Source organism: Typopeltis vanoorti, chromosome 8 (genome assembly GCF_054136105.1).
Source record: "Typopeltis vanoorti isolate ZY-2024b chromosome 8, IOZ_Tvanoo_1.0, whole genome shotgun sequence".
Taxonomy (NCBI): Eukaryota; Metazoa; Arthropoda; class Arachnida; order Uropygi; family Thelyphonidae; genus Typopeltis; species Typopeltis vanoorti.
In genome coordinates, this window is record NC_143556.1 from 70,562,424 (window position 1) to 70,587,098 (window position 24,675).

General features: G+C 35.5%; 1 protein-coding gene across 1 annotated transcript in view; it reads left to right on the forward strand.

The window, feature by feature from the left end:
- The first annotated feature begins 315 nt into the window (after positions 1–315).
- The window catches only part of LOC150104085 (uncharacterized), a 78,195-nt gene continuing 53,835 nt past the window's right edge, over positions 316–24,675 (forward strand). The window contains exon 1 of the mRNA XM_090396746.1: positions 316–632. Coding sequence (XP_090252872.1) covers positions 540–632 — 93 coding nt within the window. The 5' untranslated portion in view covers positions 316–539. The remainder of the gene's footprint in view (positions 633–24,675) is intronic.

A 24,675-nucleotide genomic window follows, 5' to 3' on the forward strand; every position in this document is an offset into this window, starting at 1 on the left:
TGAAAACATTTTTTTTTTCAAATTACTAAAATTACTAAGAAAAGTGGAGCAAAGTAACCCGATCTTACGGTATGCCATACTACCCCCCCCTCTCTCTCTCTCTCTCTCGTAAATATTCCCTCACTTTGTTGAATTATTTTCATTTTTTATTTAACTTGGAAAATAATCACAAACCATATGATCTCGCTTGCGTCCATTTAACGCAAACGATTAAACGCAAGCGTGTTGTTCATAAAAGCTTCCGTAGTTTAAGTTCAGACCAGTTATTACGCTCACGCAGTCTGTTAGTAAGTCACGCTCTTCAGGGGAGGGGGGAATCAGTAGGTTGCTGCAAGCAGAATGTAAAAGAAGGGAAGTTTCCTCCTCGTCACAGTAGTGATTTTGAGCAGGAACGATGGCAGTAAAATTATCGAGTGTCGATTTTCTTCTTTAAATACTAAACCTTTAAGTACGGAAAAGTTCTGACACCTGTTGAAATCGAAGAGCCGAAATGACATTCCTATAAGTGGTAGTTCTCGGTGGGAGGAGCCATTATAGACATGGGAACCACTACGGAATGTAAAGAGCAGGAAATGTCACCGTCTGAGACTTCTCGCTTAGCTCAAACTTCTGACAGTGCAACAAACAATAACGTAAGTATTATTTTGCCTTTTTTTTTTATATATATACGATCACGTGTGTGTGCAGCAATGGGGAAGGGAAAGTACAGAAATTTTTTAAAATATAATAGCGATTTCGCAATTATATATATGTAGTAAAAAGCATTTTGTGGGGGACCAGAATTTTATTTTCATAAAATAACATTCATTTAATAACAAACAATTTTAATTTTACACATACTTTTCATGTACTAACATGCAGTTAGTTTTACCTACAATTTTAACTCAATAACCAGCGAGGTCACAAGAATATATTCGTTCAAATAGATGTATATTTTAGTTTAGAGATCATTGGAAAATTATGAATATTTTTACGCTTTTTTTTTATAATTATTAATATAATTTACTTCGTTTTTTTTCACATTTTTACTTTGTATGACTAACTTTTTTTTTCGTTATTTAATTAAATATTTACAACTGATCTAATTTCTTCGGAAGTGGAGATCGGTGATTTTCTTCACATTTTCTTTTCTTCTTCTTCTTCTTCTTCTTCCCAATATCTACTTTCGATTCACTGACTCAACTGCATCTTATTGGTACTCCTCAAATATAAACATTGCAATAGACTTTTTTTTTTTTTAAAAAAAATCCATATAAAGATGAGGAAACAATATTATTATTCACGGTTGAACATTATTTATCTGTAATCGGTTGGTAGTTTAATAATTTTGTAACACCAAAAAACATATTAATATAAAACAATTTCTTGGAAAGAGTCTCTTTATTTACATACTTAGGTCATCTCATTGATCTAAACTGTGGACTACAAAAGGAAATAAATAAAAGAGTTCAACTTGCCTGGAGTGCATTCAGAGAACTGAAAAGCATTTTTCAAAACAATGATGTCCCACTCTGTTTAAAAAGGAAGACATTTCACTACTGTATACTTCCAGTCATCTCATATGGTTGTGAAACTTGGTCGCTAACAAAAGCACTGGCAAACAAACTAGCAACAACTCAAAGAAAAATGGAGAGATTGATGCTAGGTATTACATTAAAAGATAAGAAGCGAAACACCTGGATAAGAAGCCAGACTCATATCACTGACATCATTCTTCACCATAAGTGACTAAAATGGAGATGGGCCGGACATCTATCCAGAAGAGAAGGTGAGCGATGGACCGCCATACTAACGAACTGGATTCCCTAAAAAAGGGAAACGAGGCCGTCCTAAAAGAAGGTGGAGTGATGAATTGTCAATTTTGGGAAAAATTGGTCAAACACTGACAAGAACAGAGAAAGATGGAAAGAACTGGAGGAGGAGGCCTTCATCCAGCAGTGGACAGAAAATGGCTGAAAAGAAGAAGAAGAAGAGTTGGTAGTTCTATAAGTATAATCTCAGGATATCTTCAGAATATTGTAGGTGCTTATGGATTTCGCAAAATATGTACGACTGTCCGTCTGTCAGTAAACATGTTCTTCCTCAGCTCTAACAGAGCAGGTTTTGTGGAAATGAGGTGTTTGAAATCCTTGCTCAAGATTGTCGTATTTGAATATTTCTTATCAACAGGGCCATTTGTAGTTCGGGTGGAATCGAATTTTTATAAAGCAGTAACAGTTTTGACTGATTATACAGGATGTTTCAAAACGAATGACCCGATTTCAAATAATTTACATGATACGCATGTGAATTATTTGAAATTCACTTGTGTACCATAAAATTCACATGTGGCCGTTCACATGGTACAAGTCGCATTCATTTATGGTTCGTGGTTGCAGAGATATACAATTTTCAAATCGGGACATTCTTTTTGAAACAACCTGTATTTAGGAATTTAAGATGTCCAATTCCACTAAGTGCAGTTTTTGGTTACAGTTTAATCATTTTTATTGTGAAAACGATTCAATAAATAAAATAATAATTCCACTCTGACTGACTCAACTGCTGGAAGCAGAATGATTTCAAATTTCCGTTCTGAAACGGAATTTAATGAAATTCTCCTGACATTTCTCATGCCAATGATATCCACGTGACAGGTATTATTAACAAGATGGTTTTCTTTTAAACAAAACAATGATACCATCAAAAAACATATCCCATATGAATGAGAATTTATATATAAAAACGGTGATGAAATAACGATTTTCGCATCCCCCCCCCACCACAAACAAAACAAAACAAAAAAAGAAAGAAAGAAAACATCCTTACAATCAGTGGTGTGGCTAGAGCTTTTGCCGTCCGGGGCGGTCCCTAAGTTTGCTGCCCCTCTCAATACAAACCAAAAATACTACAAAAAGTCAAAACGACGTACTGTATAGAGGAAACAAATTAAAATACTATGTTTAATTTTGAAGTAAAACTTTAATTTCAACATTCTAAAATGTTATTTTTCTTGCTTTTCTGTTTAGCAAAATCGGCGATGACATTGACGAAGTCTATTTCATAGTAATGTAGGTAATTCTTAATCAATTTTATTTAGAAAAACTCCTCTCACAACTAGCAACATTTAGAGCAATTGTGAGGAAAATTTGCAGCAGCATTACAATATTTGGAACAGAGTTCTCAAGATTGTATTTTAGAATTAACTGCAAAAGTTCAAAAAGGTTCAAAGTGTCGCCCGGAGCGGACCCCCCCCCCCACACACACAAGCTACGCCTCTGTCTACAATGAGTTTTTGATACCCGACTTAGCCTTCAGTATAGCTTGTTGCTCTCGAGTCCTACCTTCCGTCCGACTTTTGGTGTATCATGGTTATGCATGATCAAGCTTCAGTTAATTACCGTGTTACAGAAACTCGTAAATGACCACGATGGCGTGTTTATGAGTAGGTCCGAAAGTGGTAATTCGAATATTATTCCTAAGGTTACTCTCTAAGATTATTACAAAATTCTGTTGTTATTGTTGTTTTTAATTTAATCTAATTTAATTTTTTTACATCCATTAGAACAGGTCCAGTGTAGCTCAGTAGAAGTGGTTTTGCACTCTACAGCGCTTGACCGCACGACGAAAGGCGTTCGAATCTAGTCGCCGACTAGAGGAACTTTTTCTAAGCCTTTTCTCGACCGGTTCCAGAGTTAGCCGATCTCTGGCACGGGCTAGTGGGTTTTTCCTCCCGGAAACTCGGGTTTTCCGTTCCGTAAACTCAAGAAAATCGACCGTCGAACTCACACTATTTTCAGACATTAAATATATTGTGTTAGGGTTAAGGACCACCAGATGGCGGTACTTACTATCCGCCTTCTTCACTACTCTAAGATGGAAACTACGATCTAAGAGTTTCATGCCGAAGAACTATCGGCGAATCCAAGCGTCAGTGACCACCTGGTAGTACAACACCAAGGCAACTCGAAGTAAAAGTGGTCACTTACGCTTGGATTCGCCGATAGTTCTTCGGCATGAAACTCTTAGATCGTAGTTTTCGATCTTAGAGTTTCGCATACTGGCTGTAAAATAATAAGGGATTTTTATCCTCCCCTTAATTTAATTCACTTCGCCAGAAAAATAGTCGTTTGGCTTTTCATCTTAGTTATAATATAATATATGGACACACCTTTCTGGCATTCGTATAGTGAAGGTATGTTAAGTTTTTTTCACTTAAACTTTGATATCATCCAGGTCTACCTACTCACTGATGAGACCCCAATGAGGGTGGAAACCGGTGCGGGGATGATCTGGCTTTGAGAGGCTCCACTTGGAGGTAGGTTTTTGCCTGTCTCTGAGTGGGGGCACCGCTGAGATTATGGCTCTGCTTGGTGGTGGGGTGAGCCTGTCATCGAGTGGAACAACGCTGAGCTGGACGAGCTTTCTGGATCGTCTTATTTTTAGAGCCCGTTTCACCTATACATAAGGTGGAAACCGGTCTGGGTAGTGACCTCTCTTCATAATGTGAAGCAGTATTACATCTCCTAGGAGCTGTGTGTTTTTACATTATGAGAAAATATCAAGGATAGTGAGGGATCTTGCTCCACCTTTGCTTCGAGTTGCCTTGGTGTTGTACTACCAGGTGTTCACTTACGCTTGGATTCGCCGATAGTTCTTCGGCATGAAACTCTTAGATCGTAGTTTTCGATCTTAGAGTTTCGCATACCGGCTGTAAAATAAAATAATAAGGGATTTTTATCCCCTTAATTTAAAGTTCTGTTTCAGTTTTCCTTTCTAGGGATTTATATTTAGTTTTATTTTGCAAGTTTACTTTTATTCTCAGTATTCTCTCGGATTCATATTCCCATTCTTTTTTCTCATTATTATCATTAAAAATGATTATTATTCCTAAATCTGCTTTAGCTGCTTCTCTCCAGTGAAAAAATATGTGATATTTATTTCATTTATATATTCGTTTACCTTTTTGTTTGTTTCTGATATCCAGCTATTTTTCTTATCCAATTCTTCAATTACATTTTCTTGTTTTTGATTTAAGGAATGAACGTTCCAACTTCCATCCCACAATATGGTCCGTTTTCGATGTTTTTTTTTTTTTTTTCATTTCTTTTCTGGTCAAATTCATCTCGACAGTCCGGCTACATTCTGTGTTGCTTCTTTGAGTATTTAAGTTTTACATCATTACAAAAGTGGGTTGGTAGCCCCAATTGTTACCGCCTTTCTCCCTGACTTAGCCGGGCATATTGATATGTTGATACGGCCCTTTTGGTAGTATAACTGACATACATACTCGTAAATCCCCGCATCGCCCGTTCACTCTCTCTTCCGTTGTGGTTTGAGATTGAGAATGAGGTAGGATTGAGAGATGCTGAATTATACGGAGTTAAAATATTTAATCCCAAACTAGTCTTATTTTAAATCTAGGATTCATTTACTAATATTCTTAATCTGAGTTCAGGAAGAGATGCTACCTAAGATTAGTTTGTTTAGCAATTTTAAATTGTAAAAAAATAATAAAAACTAAAGAAATACGAGCTGTTTGATGTACAAGGAGCTATATATTTATGTTATTCCTTTCCTGGAATAGAATACAATCATGTTAAACACGAATATAGTACAGTAATGGGTAACAAATTTTGTTACGGTAACATTTGTGTGCGATTTTTATTTATTTATTTATTGTCATATTTATTGTCACACTCCACATTCCTTATCGCGGACTTGCTGATGTACAGCGAGATGTGAAAATAAAACTATACTGATGTAAATTTATATATTTCAAGCAAGCTATCTGAATCCGAATAGCTTTGCATGGTCCAGTAGGTTAGAGCAGCGATAGTAATTAGGATACATCAACTACATGAGGACAATTGCAGATATTTGAAATTTTTGATGATGCAAGAAGAATTGACGAAATGCATGTTTATGTCAAGTTTTATTCTTGAGTTTGTTTTTCTCATTACAGTACCTATACTGCTAAACATGTATAGTTCTTTTGTCGCTTGCTTGGCGAAACTGCTGTACCTCGAAACGTTCTTGTAATGGGGATGAAGGTTTTTAAAAGGCCAAATGAAAGTACCGTACTCATTGATCCAGCAAGCTTGTTGCGTGCGGGACGCCAGTCGTAGTTCCGCTACAGTCATTTTTTTATTTTTTTATTTTTTTTTATTTTATAGTTCAGTTGCTTTACTCTTGGGCGTATTCTGTGAGTGAATACGTGAAAAAGGAAGTGACTTTTCAGCTTATAACGTCACTCATCTCACAGGAAGCTACAGAAACATGACACAAAATAAAAGACGCAACGAGAAATCATTAAACGACGTTATTTTCAACAGCAGTTTACAGTTCTCTAGACTAGAAAGGATAAAATGCACTTCGGATATATATTTATAAGGATATATTTACCTATTTGAGATGCGAAGCTCATCAACTATGACTAGGATTGCCATATATCACAACTGCGTTCGTCCAAAACAGCGTAAAATCCCGAATACTATGGAACACATTACCAATATCCCATTGTCTAATTTTATTCCGTACTTTCCGTGTAGTTATTCGCGTCATGGCGTGCTCATTGCCATCAGTGGTAACTATGAAATAATTTAAGCTGCACAACTCTTCCATGCGTTGGCTTCCGGGTTAGTGTTCCGCTATCGAAAAGAGTAATCAAAGCGAACCGCTCACTGTACGCAACAAAGTTAGGCTAAAATAATTTATATAGAATATTTATATTTTATTGACAAATTTACAGAAAGTAAATTTGTCAATAAAATATTGATTTCAATATTGTGTAACTTTCCGATAGCCCTAACTTTTTTCTTTTTAATATTCTGATTCATTCAGAAGATATCTATTTTAATTTAATTCTCGATGGTCTGTGACAGTCTTTTACTGGCGATAATTCACTCGTTTAAGCTCGCTCAGAACCAGCCGGCATTTTAGTTGTCAGTTCTTCGTCAAAGACTGAATTGGAATATAATGCATTAAAAAATAAATAAATAAAATAATAATAATAATAATAACAACAACAGAAGCCTACGAAAGGTTGTGAACCTACAGTACATTACTATTGGTACATCAGACAAGCTGAGGGTTAAATAATCCAGAAACCCTACTCTACAGACCAAACAAAACATAGAACTGAATTTTTCAAGCTATTTCGGACTCCATTAAGCAGGTTGTGGTCTCACAAAAGGCGATGAAATTTATCTACCGTCTAGACCAGGGGTCGACAACCTGCGGCTCCGGACCCGCATACTGCTTTTTGAATGAATAATTGCGGCTCTTTTCGTTATTAAACGATCTATCTAAACATAGAAGTAAAAAGAAATTTTTTGTAGGTCAAATGACCCCTAACCATATCTCGATACTCAAAAAACGTCAGTTTATATTGGGCGCGATCAGCCAGACAGAGCGCTACTTTGTAGCGAAAATTAATCGCTACAAATTAAATTAATTTGTAGCAAATGAGTATCGATTACGGAATACGGTACGATCGAGCAGTTTGCTCGGACACATTTATGACGTCACGCTAGGCTAGCACATGTAGCGCTTGCCTGTCTGAACGCGCCCATTGTCTTCGCATATAGTGCAGGTGTGGTCTGTAAATCTGCTCACTTTGTTAAAATAAGTCAAGGTTTTGTAGTGGACGTTGCAGTGCTTTCATTTACTGGTGATTGTGTTAGGTAACGTGAATATTATAACATTAAATTAAATATTAACAAAATAAACATATTTTTATAGTATTTAAAATGTCAGCAAAGAAGAAAAAGATAGAACAAGAAAATCGGGAGTTTAAAAGTGCGTAGGACCGAAACCTACGCATTTTTAGCAAATACAGCAGAGTTTCCAATGTGTTTGATATGCCATGAAAAGCTTTCAAACAATAAAAAATCAAATATACTAAGACATTTTTTAAATAAACACGATACATTTGACAAAGCATATCCACGGGGAGATGAAAGAAAAAAGGCAATAGAAGAGTTGCAAAGGAAAGTAAACTTAACTAAATGTTCATTTTCCAAATGGATAAAAGAATCAAGAAATACAACTAGTGCTAGTTTTGTGGCCGTTCGAGAAGTTGTTAAACGAGGAAAAACTTTTACGGACGGCGAATATGTGAAAGAATGTTTTATTAAAATGTCCGAATATCTTTTTTGCGATTTTAAAAACAAAACGGAAATAATTACAAAAATAAAAGACATGCCATTATCTGCTAAGATTGTAAGGGACAAAACTATACGAATGGCAGAAGATATAACAGCAGGTTACAGATCTAAATTCAACACCAGGATTCTCCATTGCCTGTGACGAATCATGTGATGTGGATGACATTGCACAGATTGTACTTATTTGTAGATACACAAACTCTCAAGGACAACAGGAAGACTTACTCGATTACTGCCACTTAACAGGACAAACTCGTGGAGAGGACATTGAATCTGCTGTTAACACTTGCTTGAAAAGTAAGGGTATTAATATTAACAAAATAATATCTATTGCGACCAATGGGGCGCCGAGCATGAAAGGAACAAAAAAAGGTTTTGTTTCTTTATTTAAAAACAAATTTTGCATGCCGTGTTTTCCTTCCACTTCATAATCCATCAAAAGATACTTTGTGCACAAACTTTTCCGAAAGAGATAACAGTAGTGATGGATTTGGTTGTAGAAATTGTTAACAAAATAATGGCAAGACCGCTACATCATCGGAAATTTTGTGAACTTCTTAAAGAAATCAATTGCGAATATTCCGATCTTCTTTTGCATAACAGAATAAGATGGCTTTCCAGAGGTGCGGTGTTGATGCGATTTGCCACCTGCCTTGGAGAGGTTAAGTTGTTTCTAAGACAAAAGGACCTTGAATATGCACAGTTAGAAGATACTCATCGGTTGCAAAAATTCTACTTTATGGTGGATATGACTTCCTATTTAAACGCACTAAATAAGAAACCACAGGGAAAGGGAAATACAGCAGTTTTGCTTTTAGAAGAAGTGATTTCGTTTGAACAAAAATTATATTTGTTTGCGACAGACTTAGAGAAAGGCACATTATTACATTTTCCTACGTTGAAGAAATATCAACAAGAACAAGCTGATAATTCCATAAATTTAACCCTTTTCAAAGAAATTGTGGTAAATATGCCATCTGAATTTAATGGGAGATTTGAGGAGTTTAGAAAGAACAAGGCAATTATGTCATTTTTATTGCGACCACTTGAAATTAATCCTGCCGAATTAAATTTTTCACACTTTTGCTGGAATTGATGAAGCTGCATTTCAACTTTAGTTAGAGGACCTGAAAACCAAGGATTTGTGGAATTCAAAATTTAGAAATCTTAAAGCTGACCTGGAGGAGTTGGAAAGACAAAAATCTACCCTTGCAATACAACACAAATGGTCTGAAATAGAAGATCTTAAAAAGCAAGATCAGATTGTATTTGACACGTAGAATTCTTTACGGGACACTTACATTCAGTTAAAAACATACATTTGGACTTCTATCGATTTTCGGATCGACATATTTGTGTGTGCAAATATTTTCTAATATGAATTTTATTAAAAGTAAGTTGAGAAACCAATTAAACAACGTGAGTCTTTCGTCATGTTTGAAAATGAAAATTAGCGTATTCGCCGCATATTGAGAAACTATCCGAAGTTCAACAGCAAAAGTCGCACTAAGAAGATATTTTAAATTAAAGAAATAGGTATGTTATTGGATTTTATACATATGCTTTTGTAAGGAGAAGGAAATCTTTGTTTTATTATTTAATATTTTAAAATATCATATAATTTCGTGTGACATGTCACCCCTGTGTTTTACAAGTATGATAACGTGTTACTGTAAAAATAAAATAAAATAAAATAAAATAAAAAACGGTGCGGCTCCCTAATTTTTTTTTTAACAGATATAATTTTAAAAATGGCTCTTCACTCCAAAAAGGTTGCCGACCCCTAGTCTATACATTCACAAGCATGCTGTGGGATTCGAACCCACAGGTTGCGGAACTTGTGGGCTACCCATTCGACCAACCACTCAGTATAAGACTACCATACTTATTGAATCAATACTTATTGAAGACCTGTAGTAGCGCCAAAGAATTTCCTGCTGAGTATCTAAAGCCCATGATTTCCGGATTATCTAAGCCTTAATCCACCCACCCATGGTACTAATAATAATATACCATTATATTCGATGGAACTGCATCAAAGAATTTAAACACGTTCTCTGCCATCATCAATGGATCAGGGACAGGACTTGACTCTTGCTGGCCTTGAATACATACTGTACGTTTAAATCATGAAGACGAAAAGAATCAATGCTCTGAACTGCAGAGCAGGCTGTCGTAGTATAAAAACTTTGGCTACTGTTGCTATTGCACACAAGGAAAGATTGAATAACAGCAGTAGAACTCAATTATCACACAAACATCGAGTGTTAGTTCATCTGGCAATCTCCCCGTTATCTTCTAACTTAAATCTAGTCGTGAAGACCAATGACTTCCCTTCCCTCCTCACCTCATTTAACCACGGCAGCAAACACATTTGTTGGCGTATTCCTTGCCATGCTCTACTGGACTCGGTTCGATTTTTACTTAAAAAAAATAAAAAATCGAATAAATTCATAATATTTTCCAATGATCTAAAGTTATACTGCCTAATACTTGACATCGAATTTTGGAAATCTCTCTCCCCCCCCCCCTCTCTTTCTGAGGAGAAAAAAATAATAACAATAATAAATTTTACTAGAAAATGTCTTATTTCTTATTTCCAGAAAATGCCTTATTTCTTCAAATTTCTTATTCCTGTTTATTTATTTCTCTCTTACATGGAAAATCCGACCAATTTTTCTTTCGTCCAGTTTACCTTTTTACTATTTTCTTTCTGAAAAAGTATAGTTGTCTTAGATATAGCATACTACGTAACAACGCACTCCCCCCCCCACACACACGCCCCTTATGTTTCTTCGTCACTTTCCATCTGTTTCTTAACGTATACAATTGTTTAATTTGAGTTTCCTTTTGGTTATCTGTAACCCTGACTCCTTTTCCAAATTATTCACTTAAAAAAAAGAAAAAAAAGCTATTAATTCTTGAGTTCTAACATTTGTTATACGAATAATTAATATCACAGTTTACAATCATACAAGAATTCCATATATTGACTACAATCTTTTTCTCTACGATGAAAAAGGATTCCGTTAACAAAAAAATAAATAAATATAAAAAATAATTCCTCTTCCTAATTCAAACTTATACTCGTAGGATAGATTACGTTGATGCAGCTTTATATCTTGTAAATTATCATTTGTATATCTCTTCTTAAAGACTACACGCTTTTGATGAAATATCTTACAATTATCTAAATTAATCATTCATTCATACATTCACTGGACATCCCCAGATGCAGTATAGTCACTCTGATGCTCGGTGATGTGTGCCACACCCGGCCTCGCCATGTAGTCCTGCTGTTCTTTGCTTTTCTGGTGGTTTCAACTCTCTGAAGATCAGTCACTCCACACACACACACACACACACACACACACACACACACACACACACACACACACACACACACACACACACACACACACACACACACACACACACACACACACACACACACACACACACACACACACACACACCATCCATCCATCTCATTGAGGGTCTACCCGTTTCCTCTTTTTCGGAACTTTACCTTCTATTACTGTTCTGAGAAATCCTCCTTCCATCCTTTTAATATGTCCAAAATATTTTAACTTTCTTCTGTCAATATCCTTAAGGAGCCTTAAAGTTCTACTGATCTTTTCTAACATCCATTCATTTGTAAGCCTTTCTTTTCTTATCTGACTTCTTTAGGTTCCAAGTCTCGCATTCATAAGTCGCTGTTGGTCAAACAACTGCATCAAAATCCTCAACTTTGTTCCCATGGAGATAGATCCATCCTTCCAGATTTTAGAGGTATCTGACTGTTGTTTTAGCCATTCCTAACCGTCTTCTGAACAGCAATTCTTCACATTAATAATGGATCCCAGGTACTCAAACTTTCTGACTTCCTCAATTCTTTTCCCATTAAGGTACAATTGTTTCTCAAGAGCTTCCCTGTATGTATTTTCTTTGAAAACCATAATTTTTGTTTTGCTAGGATTGAGTCGAAGTCCTCTGTTATTATTGATTTTGTTAACTTTATCAAGAATTTGTTCTAGTTCTTCCTTGTCATTACAGAGGAGTATGGTATCATCAGCATACCTCAGATTACTGATCAATCTACCACCTATCCTGTCTTGAGCTTATCCAGTGCTTCACTCATGATGTCCTCTGCATAGATACTAAATAAGTGAGGAGAAAGTAAACATCCTTGCCCAACTCCCTTTCCAACCCGAAAGCAGCCAATCAATCCAACACCTGTTTTTACCATGGCTTCTTGCTTCCTGTACATTGACTATCAACCTGATAGTGTGTTTGGGAAATTCCATTCTTTTCAATCAGTTGTAAAAAAAAAATGCTAATTATGTCTGTTAATTAGTTTAACTGTATGAGGTAATCTGGGCATAATTTCTCCAATGATCAGTCGGAATAGGTTTTCTTTGGCCAATAATATCATATTTCTAGTTTAAATTGTATGAAGGAATCTAGATATAATTCTCTTAATGCAGTTTCTTTTTTATTTCGAAATTTTTTTACGTTTCTTTCATTTCTTCTGAAGACCTCTGGCATTATTATTATTATTATTACTAACAAAGACCTTCAGGGAATCAAGAACTCATTGAGAGAGGCCATGCTATTCGCACCAGCTGTCATACCTGTTTTTGAATTCGTTCATGCTACTTGCACACACAACATCCAGCGGCAGTCCATTCCAATCACGCACCATTCTGTGAGAGAAAAATCTAGCCCTCACCCCTTCTCAACAGCATTCATTTCAACTTCCAAAGATGCTTTTGCATCCTCTCCCTACCCTCCGTAAAATGAAAAATTTCATCAAATGAAATTCTGTATAACCCTTTTAAAAGTTTGCAGGTCACAATCATATCATCCCTCTTTCTCCTGTTTGCTACTAATGTCTGCAGTCTACAAATTCTCAATGTGTCTATTTTGTACAGTCCTATTTTTTATCTATTAATGCTTTATGCCACAAACTAATAGATTCCCGCACTTCGTAGGATTCTTAATTCTGATTTTTCAATCTTTCCCACGTGATTTTTTATTCTATCCTATTAACTGATTTAATTAATCCTTTTTAATTGAAACTATTTTAAATAGTTTCAATTAAAAATTGAAACTATTTAAAATAGTTTCAATTTTCTATTCCTAAGCGCGGGAAAGTTTCAAGAACCCTTCCCCTTTAATATTATTGATATGTTAAAAGCATCAAGATGTGTTATATTATAAATCTATCAATTGCATTTTATTTTTATTTATGGCTGAAATATGAGCCTCCATAGCTCAGTCGGTATAGACGAAGTCTTTTGGTCGGAAAGATCTGGGTTCGATTCCAGTCCAGACATGAGGAACCTTTATCTGGTCTCTTTCTACGAAAGGTGAGTTAGCCAGTCTTACACGGGGGGTAGGGGTTTTTTTCACCCGGAAACTCGGGTTTTTTGTCTCCCAGAACAGGCACGCCGGCCCACTGAACACACGCATCTACAGACATAGCACACACACCAGGAGGCATAGGGCTAACCACCTTATCTTCGAAGCGGTCGCGGTTTCAAATCGTAATAGGCCATGCCTAATACGTGAAAGGAGGTGGCTGCAATATATTCTATCAGGTCTAGTACTTATTTGACTTGACTTGATCTGGGTATTACCTGTATTCTTGCACGTCTTTCCCTCCATATAACTATCAAACCAAAATCTTCTTCGCATACTTTCAGATCTGTGTATATACTGTATATCCTGCGGTTCTTGTAAGTGGATAACCCGCTGTTTTATCCAAGCATGTTTCTTCCGTACATTCCTATATTTATATTTATATGCACCATATAATAAATAATGATTTATTTTTTTTAATGTATTCGATTTGTTGTATCCGTGGGTGCCTTAAGAAATCGCACGTCCTCACCATTGCATTGCATCGTCAGTCTACAGAACATTTTGATGAGCATCAACTATTAAAGAGAGATGATGAATTTTTTCCTAAGTATACATGAAAACTTAGGAAACTTATATGAAAACAGATTTCATATAAATTTGTCTCAAGCTATCCATGTTTAAGACAAGACTATGCATCTAACATGCCTTCAATTACAATATTCCGTTTATTTATTTCAATTGCTTCGGATCCCTCAAGGCTCAATTTGATTCTTATTATTTTTATTACGCGACACCTCCAAGTATTCATCGTTTGGAGGGCACTCTATTCTACTCCGCTACTACTTAATTCTTCAACTACACACAGCGACACTACTACCATCAACGTCATCTACCGCCCATCACCAACAACAGTATTTTTTTGTCTGTTAATTGCGTGTGTTCATATGACCGATTTTCCCGTACGCGGGATGAAAAAACCCGAGTTTCCGGGAGAAAAAAAACCCTGTTACCTCCACATGAGATCGGCTAACTCACCTTCAATTGAAAAAGCCCCATATAATTGTATTACGGAGGCGCTTCCGCCCTTCATGCCGAAGTTGTATTTCCTTAAGCTTCCCGTTTCAAAGGCGAACGACTGTTTTGCTTTTTTTTTTTTTTTTTTTTTGGCAATAATGGACATCTGTCGTCTTTCATTTAAGTTTTTGATATCAAATGAATCATTTGTGGTTTTGCTGCTTTAACTCTTAAGAAAACCTGAGTGAATTTCGCACTTTATTTCTCTCTCTTTCCCCTATTTTTTTTAAATTTTTTTTTTTTACATTTTATCGTAGTAAATAATTGCTTTATCTGACAGAATCTCCATGAAGATGTACAACTTTTGCAGTATGCCCTCTGAACTTCAACTCTCTATCCATAATGACACCTAGATCAGTATCCTTCATTTTCCTGCCAAAATCATCATTATAAATTGACAGCCATAATCCTTTGTAAACACTTCTAATCTGTTTAAAACATATTGCAAAATGTCTACATCAATTATCAACTATTGTCCTCCTCAGCTTAGCATTAATCATTAACTGAAGTCATTCCATATATCATTATTATTAACAAATACAAATTGAAAAGAAGTGACCCCAGTACACAACCTTAAGGCACTCTTCCACTAGTTATTCGAATTCCCCTAGACTCCACTCTATCATATACTATTCTCCAATGCCTGTCAATCAGCCACTTCTGTCCATTTCTATTTGCTCCAACTATGCAACAGATTCCCATGAAGTATTCTGTCAAATTCCTTTGCAAAGTCTAGCAGTACCATTGGTCGACAAGCTGATCCATGAATAATGCTTAGGAAAGGACACAATGTGTCCTTTCCTAAGCGTTAGCCGAGATGAGTTTCATTTTCGTTTTTATATTTACATTGATACATGTTATTTATATTAACAGTTTATTTATATTTACATATTCTTATATAAGAACAAAGTAAACTAACATCAGGTAAACCACAAGAAGTCTCTCATTAACTGTTCTACACAACAGTTAAGAGATTCTCGGATATTCAGAAAAGAAGGTTGTGAAGGCGATTAGAGCAAAAGTCTTCGTCACAGTATCATTTAGAATTTAGCACGTTAATGAATCTTTTTCCAGGCATTTAAGCAATAACTGACTTACATATACGCTTGCTTTATGCGCAATTGGAGTTGAACGTTTAGGAAGGGAAGAACCGTCGTTGAACTCAAATAAACTCGTACAGAAAAGAAGAAGTGGGCGTTTAGTAATAACCGCCTGTATTGCAATGATAGTTGGGATTTTATGGGTCATGACGATGATGATAATAATATGGCTGAAGGCCCAAGGTTACGACTAAACTTAATGAGAACGTAATGAGTCACAAAAGAAACGAATTGCATCACAGACAGTACTTGAAAGCAAAGGCATTTTCATGTTTGATAAAGTGAAAGAAAATAAATCTTAAAAATTTATATTAAATGCAAAAATAAAGGCTTAAACACAGAATTGCAGTTACTACTTCAGATTAGCAAAGAAGTTATTTTTTAAGAGGGTATATTTAAAAAAAATGTTTTTTAATGAAGAAAGATGGTTTATCATTACAGCGGAGCTTCAGGACAACAAATTACGTAGTTATACTACTTGAGTATTCTGATTATTTTTATTTATTTATTATTTTTTTGAGTGTATAATCTTATCTGTTTAGTGTGTTGCTGGTAGTGTTACAGTGTGGTGATGCATTTTTACTTTGTTAGGACCAGTGGCGCAACCAGGGAGGGGGACAAGGGGCCCGGTTCCCCCAAAAGAAAAAGGAAAAACACTAGAAAATTTTCCAAAAATCTTTTCCTAATTAAAATTCATTTTTTATTTTTTATTTTTTATTTATGTTGTGTCGTGTCTTCTATTTCTATTCTACTTATGAATTAGCAGTCATCACACAAGGTGGGAATACCCTATATCTCTCGGGAATCACGGCCACTGTTGAACGCGAGGTGAACGAAGTATTGCTCCGTCGGACCGAGCGATACATCGTTTGCCCGAGCCGGGCTAAAGGAGATCATGGGTATCATGTATTGGCGATCACTGCAGATGCTCAGTCATAGGTCGTATGCAATGCGTAGTGTGTATTCTCAAATTGTATACTTAACTCTCCCTCCGCCTTCCCTAGATTGAATCTTGAGTGCTCCCCCCCCCCCCCTAAGATTAAATCCTGAGTGCGCCACTGGTTAGGATCACCTTGTTGTAGTACCAGGCAGTGACATAACGAGGGTATGCCTGTGGCAAGTGTCTAACTTGCGCTCCTTAACCCAAAAATGACAAAAATGTTATACGTTTTGTGCCCGTAGCGGGCGCGCCATTCCCTCATTACGGCACTGGTACCAGGTTGTGATAGCGATATCCTTAAATGAAATTACATCTTACAGGGGAGGATAGTGCAACAATGTAATGGGTAGGGAGATTTCTTTTCTTTTCTTTTTTTTTTTTTTTTTAATGTTGGGTCCATATACGAGAGATTGGCTGGTCAACCTATAGTACTTTAGTACCGTATATGGGTACATATACAGTATACTAAAGTATATGATACCGCACATATACGGTACTAAAGATACACATAAAATATTTTTTTTTAAATAATTTTTCAGATTAGAAATATAATAGCTTAACACATTTTTAAAAATAATTAAAATGCTGCTATTCGCAAACAAGCAGAATTCTGTCATAATTCTAAAGCATGCTGATAGACTTATTATATGACTATTGGAGTTATACTCGTAAAAATCGAATTAAATCCCATGCCATCTTCATTTATGTGATAGGCTTGGTAGTTAACCTGACTTACGTAAACACCAAATTTTGATAATGATGTAGCGGTTTATCCTATTCCACAATCTGATGTCTGCCAATGAGTATTTTTTTTTTTTTTTTTTTTTTGTCAGTTTATTTTATAAGTAAAGAACAGCTCTACAAGGGGAAGGGGGACCTCTATGTGAAGTAACTGGCTGACACATCTCAGTTTATGTTAATATTCATAATATTCTGTTAATATTCTTCTCTTTCTAGACGGGATGTAATATATACTTAACTATTTTCAACAAAAGAACGTCACTACAGTAGTATCGTGGAAAGAAAATTTATTCGGAAATTTTAAAGTAAGGTTGCCAGCTCTGAGTCCTACCTGAGTAGCACCGATTTTCAAGCGGTTTCTCAGTGCTTCAGGTCTGGCTTCAGTTTCTTCAGTCCAGCAAATCTTTTTATTTGTATTTTTAAACATGTGCTGGATATTATTATTATTATTATTATTATTATTATTATTATTATTATTATTATTATTATTATTATTATTATACAACCACCTCCTGGAGTCATGATTCCTCGAAGAGGCAATAATTTACTTTATTAAACTTTTTAAACGCTAAATCCGCAGTGTGCAGTTGAAATCGTATTATTGCGTGTTGGGATCGCTGGAAATGACTACGTGGTTTATCCCCCCCCCCCTCTCTCTCTCCACCCAATCATGTGTGAATTGAACACGAAGTGATATGAATTTATTAGTTCTATTTTAGCATTTGATGCGGATGTGTTTGTCAACGCATGCATCATAATTCGGTGTATTTTTTATTTTATTACTATTACTAATCAAGCTTAGTAAATTTATTATATTAAATTTAATTAATTTATATTAAGAAGCTCTACGTGTGTAAATATATTTAAATCAATGGAAATAATAACTGTTAAAATTATTGTCGAAAAAAGCCTGGAGTATTCTCATAAACAATGCATTTATGGAGAGAATGTTTTCGGTCATGACTCAGCGTGATATGGGGATTTTTTGTAGATTGTGGGGGATTGAAAACGCATGTGAGTTGAACTTGTTAAGGCAGAGCTGCTCGCATGAACTTTAATATGGAATCCAAGGAATTCCCTCATTATCTTAATCGACTTGGACAAATCGTATTCATAAAGGCTTCCAATTTATTCCATATTTAGTTTTGTTTATTGAAATAAAAGTAATTCACTGTTTTCTTATATCTTTATATGTAATATTTTTTGTTTTGTTTATCGACATTAAAATTAGAAAAAAATTAAATTATTTACCCAGACACACGGAAAGTAAATCCCAGACCGACACCATTTTAAAGGAGAAGTGGGAATCAAAAGCTTTGCAACACTTTGGACTCTCTTTTACAATGTGTCGATAAAAAATATATGATTTAAGGATTACAAGTGGGCATGGTGTAAAAGTTGGGAATTCCCTGAGAGCAAGATAATCATGGTCCCTAAAGGTAGCACTTGTCCGAATATAGTATATGGTTGAGGAAGATGGATGATATTTTATGTTGACTAATTCCATAGGTTACTTTTTTTAATACAAAATTTCCACAAGAGAATATTAATCTTTTAAATGCAAATATTTTTCCAATCCGAACTGCTGATAACTACCTACGACAATTAGTTAGTTATTCACTTATTCGAAGACTTCCGTGTGCATATGCGCCATCCTATTCTAATCAGTAGGTTTCAAGATGGTGATAGTTTATCGTGAGGGGGGGGGGGAGATTGTAATTGTGTTTTATCATTGCAAAATCTTTGTCACTGATTTGTGTACAAGGAGAATTTAGACGAATTTGTCAGATTTACGAATAATTAATACTGTGAAGAACTGAAATTTTAAACGTCCTCATAGCATTTTCACTGAAAGAAATTCTGGCATTGGTCCACAAACCTGATTTAGAGGCCATCATGCTGCTGATACTTGTACTGGTGAAGCTCTCTTTATGGTTCATTTCCAGAAAGTTTCTCACTATTATCAAAAATGTATTCAATTTTATGCCCTCGAAAAATGCGCCCTTGAATAATATAATGCAGTTCCTTGATGGTTTATTTTATCTTCTCATCAAATGCATATTATACTCCTCTAATTCTCTGGACAAGAACGAGATTTCAAAGTTTCGGAGAGAAATCCTAAGACATGATGTCCCAAGGTAGACAAACTGAATTTAATTATTATACTTGATTATTGCCGCATCATAATTGTAGATATGAAACCTTTTGTAAAAGCATATGACCTCGATCACGTATCGCTACACATTTATTTAAATGGGAATCAGTTTAGGAATTAATAAATAACTTTATACTAATACATTTGGAGTATTAGTATAACTTTATACTAATACTCCAAACGACACCTTCGATTGGAATTGACATAAGATCGATTCTCGTCGTGACGAGAGGAATCTTTATGCGGACTTTTTCAATCGAAGGTGAGTTAGCCGATCTCATACGGAGGTATATAGCAGGGTTTTTTTCTCCCGGAAACTCAGGTTTTTCATCTCGTATACAGACAAAGCGGCCATTCAGAACACACGCCATTTACAGACAAAAAATACTGTTTGTGGTGGTGGTGGTGGGCTGTAGATGGAGATGATTGGTAGTAGAGGTTCGGTGTAGCGGTTGAGACAGTTGTATAGTAGGTGTCCTCCCGCGATGAGTCTTCGGACTCCTTGGAGGTGTCACGAATAATAATAATAACAATAATAATAATAATAATAATAATAAAAATACATACGTCAATTAAATCAGCTTGGAACTTATTGATACATGTTCTTGCCGATGGCAAGGATGGAGACCGGCTACTTATCGATTTACAAAATTGCGTACGGCTAATAAAAGCTCTTCCTGCCCCCTTTAAAGAATAATAGGACACTGAACATTTTTTTTTTTATTTATTTATAGGAAATTAATTTCAGAAGAAGCATATATTATATGGCTGAGCTAGTTATGTATGTTAGCAGACTACAAAATAGTCAAGAAAAACTTTTGATATTTCCTCTACTTCTTATTATGTATATGTTCCGAGTAACTGCTATTCCTGTTATAGCGTAAGCATTTGCGCAGTCTGCATACAAAATACTATTATTATTATTGCATGATACCCCAAGGAGTCCGAAGACTCATCGAGGGAGGGCATCCACACTACAATTCTCCGTCTCCACTACTCAATCAACCAACTACACCAGTGATGGCGAACCTTTTTACCCAGATGTGTCAAACATCTTTTTTTTTTTTTTTTTTAAATATTGACGTTGTTGATGTGCCACTTGCATACAAGCATTATAAATTTAACTACATAATCATAGATGGTGACTTATACATATCATGTTGTTTATTATTTTAACGGTATATAATAGAACACAGAAACTAAGTAAATAATTAATTTATTAACTTATTGCTGATATTTCGCTGGTGTTATAACCAGCATCTTCAGAGCACAAAAACACTGTTTGTCACAATACGCGAGACTATAACAACATGGTGTACTTAAACAAAATTGTAGCAGCAACACAAAGACTAGAGTCCTGATTTTGGCGTCCTCTATCTGAAAAAAAAAAAAAAAACAGAGCTGTCACATATTACTAGAGTCCTAGAAAAGTGCTAGTTTTTTCTTAATATGACTGTCTCCCAGATCTTCGGCAAGTTCATACAGCCATATTTGTTGAGATTTGGAGTGTGTTTTAGGGCTTCTGTCGCCTCTAAGAACAATCTCTCTGATTTATACGGGTTTCTGTGTAGTACTTTTGTGTTTTTCCAGTTGATCCTGTGTGCAGGAGTATCCAGAGCATGGTCTGCTAGGCCCGACTTTCCATAATGATAATTCCGGACGTATCTTTTATGTTCGCTGATGCGGATGTTCACAGTTCTTCCTGTTTGACCGTAGTAGGCTTGATTACATGAGCAGGGTACTTGGTAGACTCCTGGATGTGATAAAGGAGGAATGCTGTCCTTGGGTGAGCGGATGAGGGTAGCTAATTTGCTACATGGCCTGAATGTAGTGCGTAGTTTATGTTTATTGAGAATTCTTGAGATCTTTTCGGATGTGCCTTTAATGTAAGGGATGGTGACTGTTTTGTTGTAGTTCTCTTTGGTGGATGGTGGGAGGGGTTTCTTAAGAGTGTTTAGTATTTTGTTTATTTTATGTGGATTGTAGCCGTTGGACAAGAAGGTGTGGCATAAGTGAATCAGTTCAGCAGTAAGAGCCTTGTCATTGGAACAGATTGCTCTCGCTCTATGGGTTAGCGTTTTTAATATGCCATATTGTTGAGAAGGATGATGGTGTGATTGTTTGTGTATCTACCTGTATGTGTGGGTTTTCTAAAAACTGAAAATGATAAGGAACCATCTGGAAGACGTGTGATAATTATTTACTTAGTTTCTGTGTTCTATTATATACCGTTAAAATAATAAACAACATGTTCGACGAACACATAAGTCTGTCCACACGTTATACATATCATATTAGGCTATTTATTTAATAGGGACATTGATATAAAATCTATGAATTCACATTATACAATTAATTTAATAAAGTGATTATTTATTATATGAAGAGCCAAAGGCTTCAATTCGGCGACATATAACTTATTTAAGTTAAGGGATATTACATCCCATATTGTTTCATAGGTATTTGCTTACGCTTGGACTCGCCGATATTTATATATTTACTATATTCGGCATGAAACTCTTTGAGTTTCTTATTCGGCTATGAAACAATATGGGATGTAATATCCCTTAACTTAAATGAGTTATATGTAGCCGAATTGAAGACTTTGGCTCTTCATATAATTAATAATTTATTAGGACACCTTCTTGGCAATTTTAATAGTAGAGTATATGTAAGTTCTGTTGCTACAAACTTGATATTCTAGGTCTACCTACTCGCTGATGAGACCTCAATAAAGGTTGAAACCGGTCTGGGTAGTGACTTTCTCTCACTCATAATGTAAAACAGTAATACAGCTCCTAGGAGCTGGGTTTCACATTATGGGGAAATATCAAGAATAGTGATCGGAGCTTGCTCCACCCTTACCATGAGTTGCCTCAGTGTTGCACTCCCTAAAGGGTCAGTTGTAACACTATCCAGGTAATTGCTTACGCTTGGACTCGCCGAACTTTATATATTTACTATATTCGGCATGAAACTCTTTGAGATTTTTATTCGGCTATGAAACAGTATGGGATGTAATATCCCTTAACTTAAATTAATAAAGTGAAATTACAAACTTACATTACATTTAATGACTTTTCTGTTGATGAGTACTGGTGCAAAGTTGCTTTATAGAAGGGCCTATAGCGTGTACATTTTAATGCTACACAGGTAGCGCTCAAATCATTGCTCAATCTATTTCTCCCTTTCGATTTGATATTATTTAAGGCAGAAAATAGAGTTTCACAAGAGTATGTAGAAGAGAAAATTGTTAGAAGAGCTTTAGCAAAGATTTTAAGAGCATGAAAGTTTTCGGGAAGGCTATTCCACACTCTTAGAATTTCACAGTTTGAATTTTTACACGCGGTATCATGCAGACGTTCCCGCTCAAGTTCTAAATCATTTCTAAGAGCAATAAACTTTCTTTTCCAGATAGGATTACACTGGAAGTCGGCTAATTGCATTTCTAGATCTTTTAAATCCAACCACTCAAAGCCATCTAATTTAAGATCCATGAATTCTGTTTCATCAGGATACTTTATGAATTGGGTTGTTTGCTCCAACATTCGAAATTGCTCAAATCTAGAAGAAAACTGTTCTGTTGCTGACTTTAGAACTTTGATAGATTGGTTGATATGTTGTTCACGATTTTTGGGGAAGGTTTCGTTAAAAAAAAATTTCACTCTTTCACGTTGAAATAGTTTGAGTTTATTCTCAAAGCTGTTGATCGTGCCAAACATAACAGATTTTCCGAAATCTTGCAATTGTATATTAAGTTCATTCAGGTGCAATGAAAAATATGTGAAAAGCATCAGCTTACTTAGCGAAGCAGAATCGATCAACTGAGAAAATTCGTGCTCCATGTCTTTCGTATTTAAATATAATTTAATTTCATTTAAACATTCAACAAACCGTTCAAGTACTTGGCCACGACTTAACTATCGAATATTATTGTACATTAATAGACCATTGTATACTGATTCAACTTCGCTTAAAAGTGATTAAATTCTCGTTTGCTTAAAGCCCTGGCAGCAATAAAATTAGTTACCTTGATCACAATTCTCATCACATCATCCAAATCCTTTAAGCCTGATTTCGCACACAGTGTCTCCTGATGTATAATGCAATGGAAACAAACCAGGGGATGACCAACATATTCTGTAAATTGTTTGATAAAACCAACATTACGGCCAACCATATTAGGCGCGCCATCAGTTGTAATCGAAAATATTTTCGATAAATCAATCTGTTTCTCACGGAACACTTTAACAACACAGTCGCATATGTCTTTACCTGTCATTTTGAGGTAAATTTTCTAAATTCCTCGTGTATAGAATCATTGTGTACACACCCTGAAATAATAGCCAATCGAGCTGATGACGTAGTATCTGTAATTTCAGCGAGACAAATGGAAAAACAAGAGTTCATGAGTTCAAGTCTTGTTGTATTTGATTTTCTATACTAGCATTGATTAATATACCTGTCTTTAATAGTATTCCTACTGAATGGCAACTCTTTCATGCGCTTTACAGTAGCTTCCTTATTATGAAAGTCTTCAAATAAAAATGGTGCACACTTTACGAAAGCTTCTTTAATATAATCACCATCACTAAGTGGTTTCCCGTGTTCAACAATAGTATGTGAAATACTGTAACTTGTGGCTACTAAATTTGAAGGTCCTGAAACAAATTTAATTAAAGTCCCTGATTGTGATTCTGACAGTTTTAGATGTTCCGATATGTATTTTTGCGTTCTTCACACGTTTTTTCTAGGAGCCATTTGTGCTTAGTTTCAAAATGTCTTCTTACATTCCAAGTTAGTTCTACTCACAGATAGCTCACCACACAATTTACAGAGAACTTTATTGTCTCTATCAATAACACCATATTTATCAGTCCAGGCATCTTGAAATTTCTTCCACTTCCTTTCTGTGATAATTTTAGTTTTTTATTAGTGCTAGCTAGCTGCCATTGTAAAAGGGTTCACAAATTAATAAAAGAGCACAATTATAAACAGCGGTAATTAAGCAGTAATAATTAAAAAAAATCAGCTAATGCCTTTTTGTTCTTGTATAGGAAGTAGGCGAGGCCGTTTTTTATCCCTATCTAACTTTTGGAGACTGAGTGGGCAATTCAATCTCCACTGGTACCCAATCAGAGATAGCTGGCC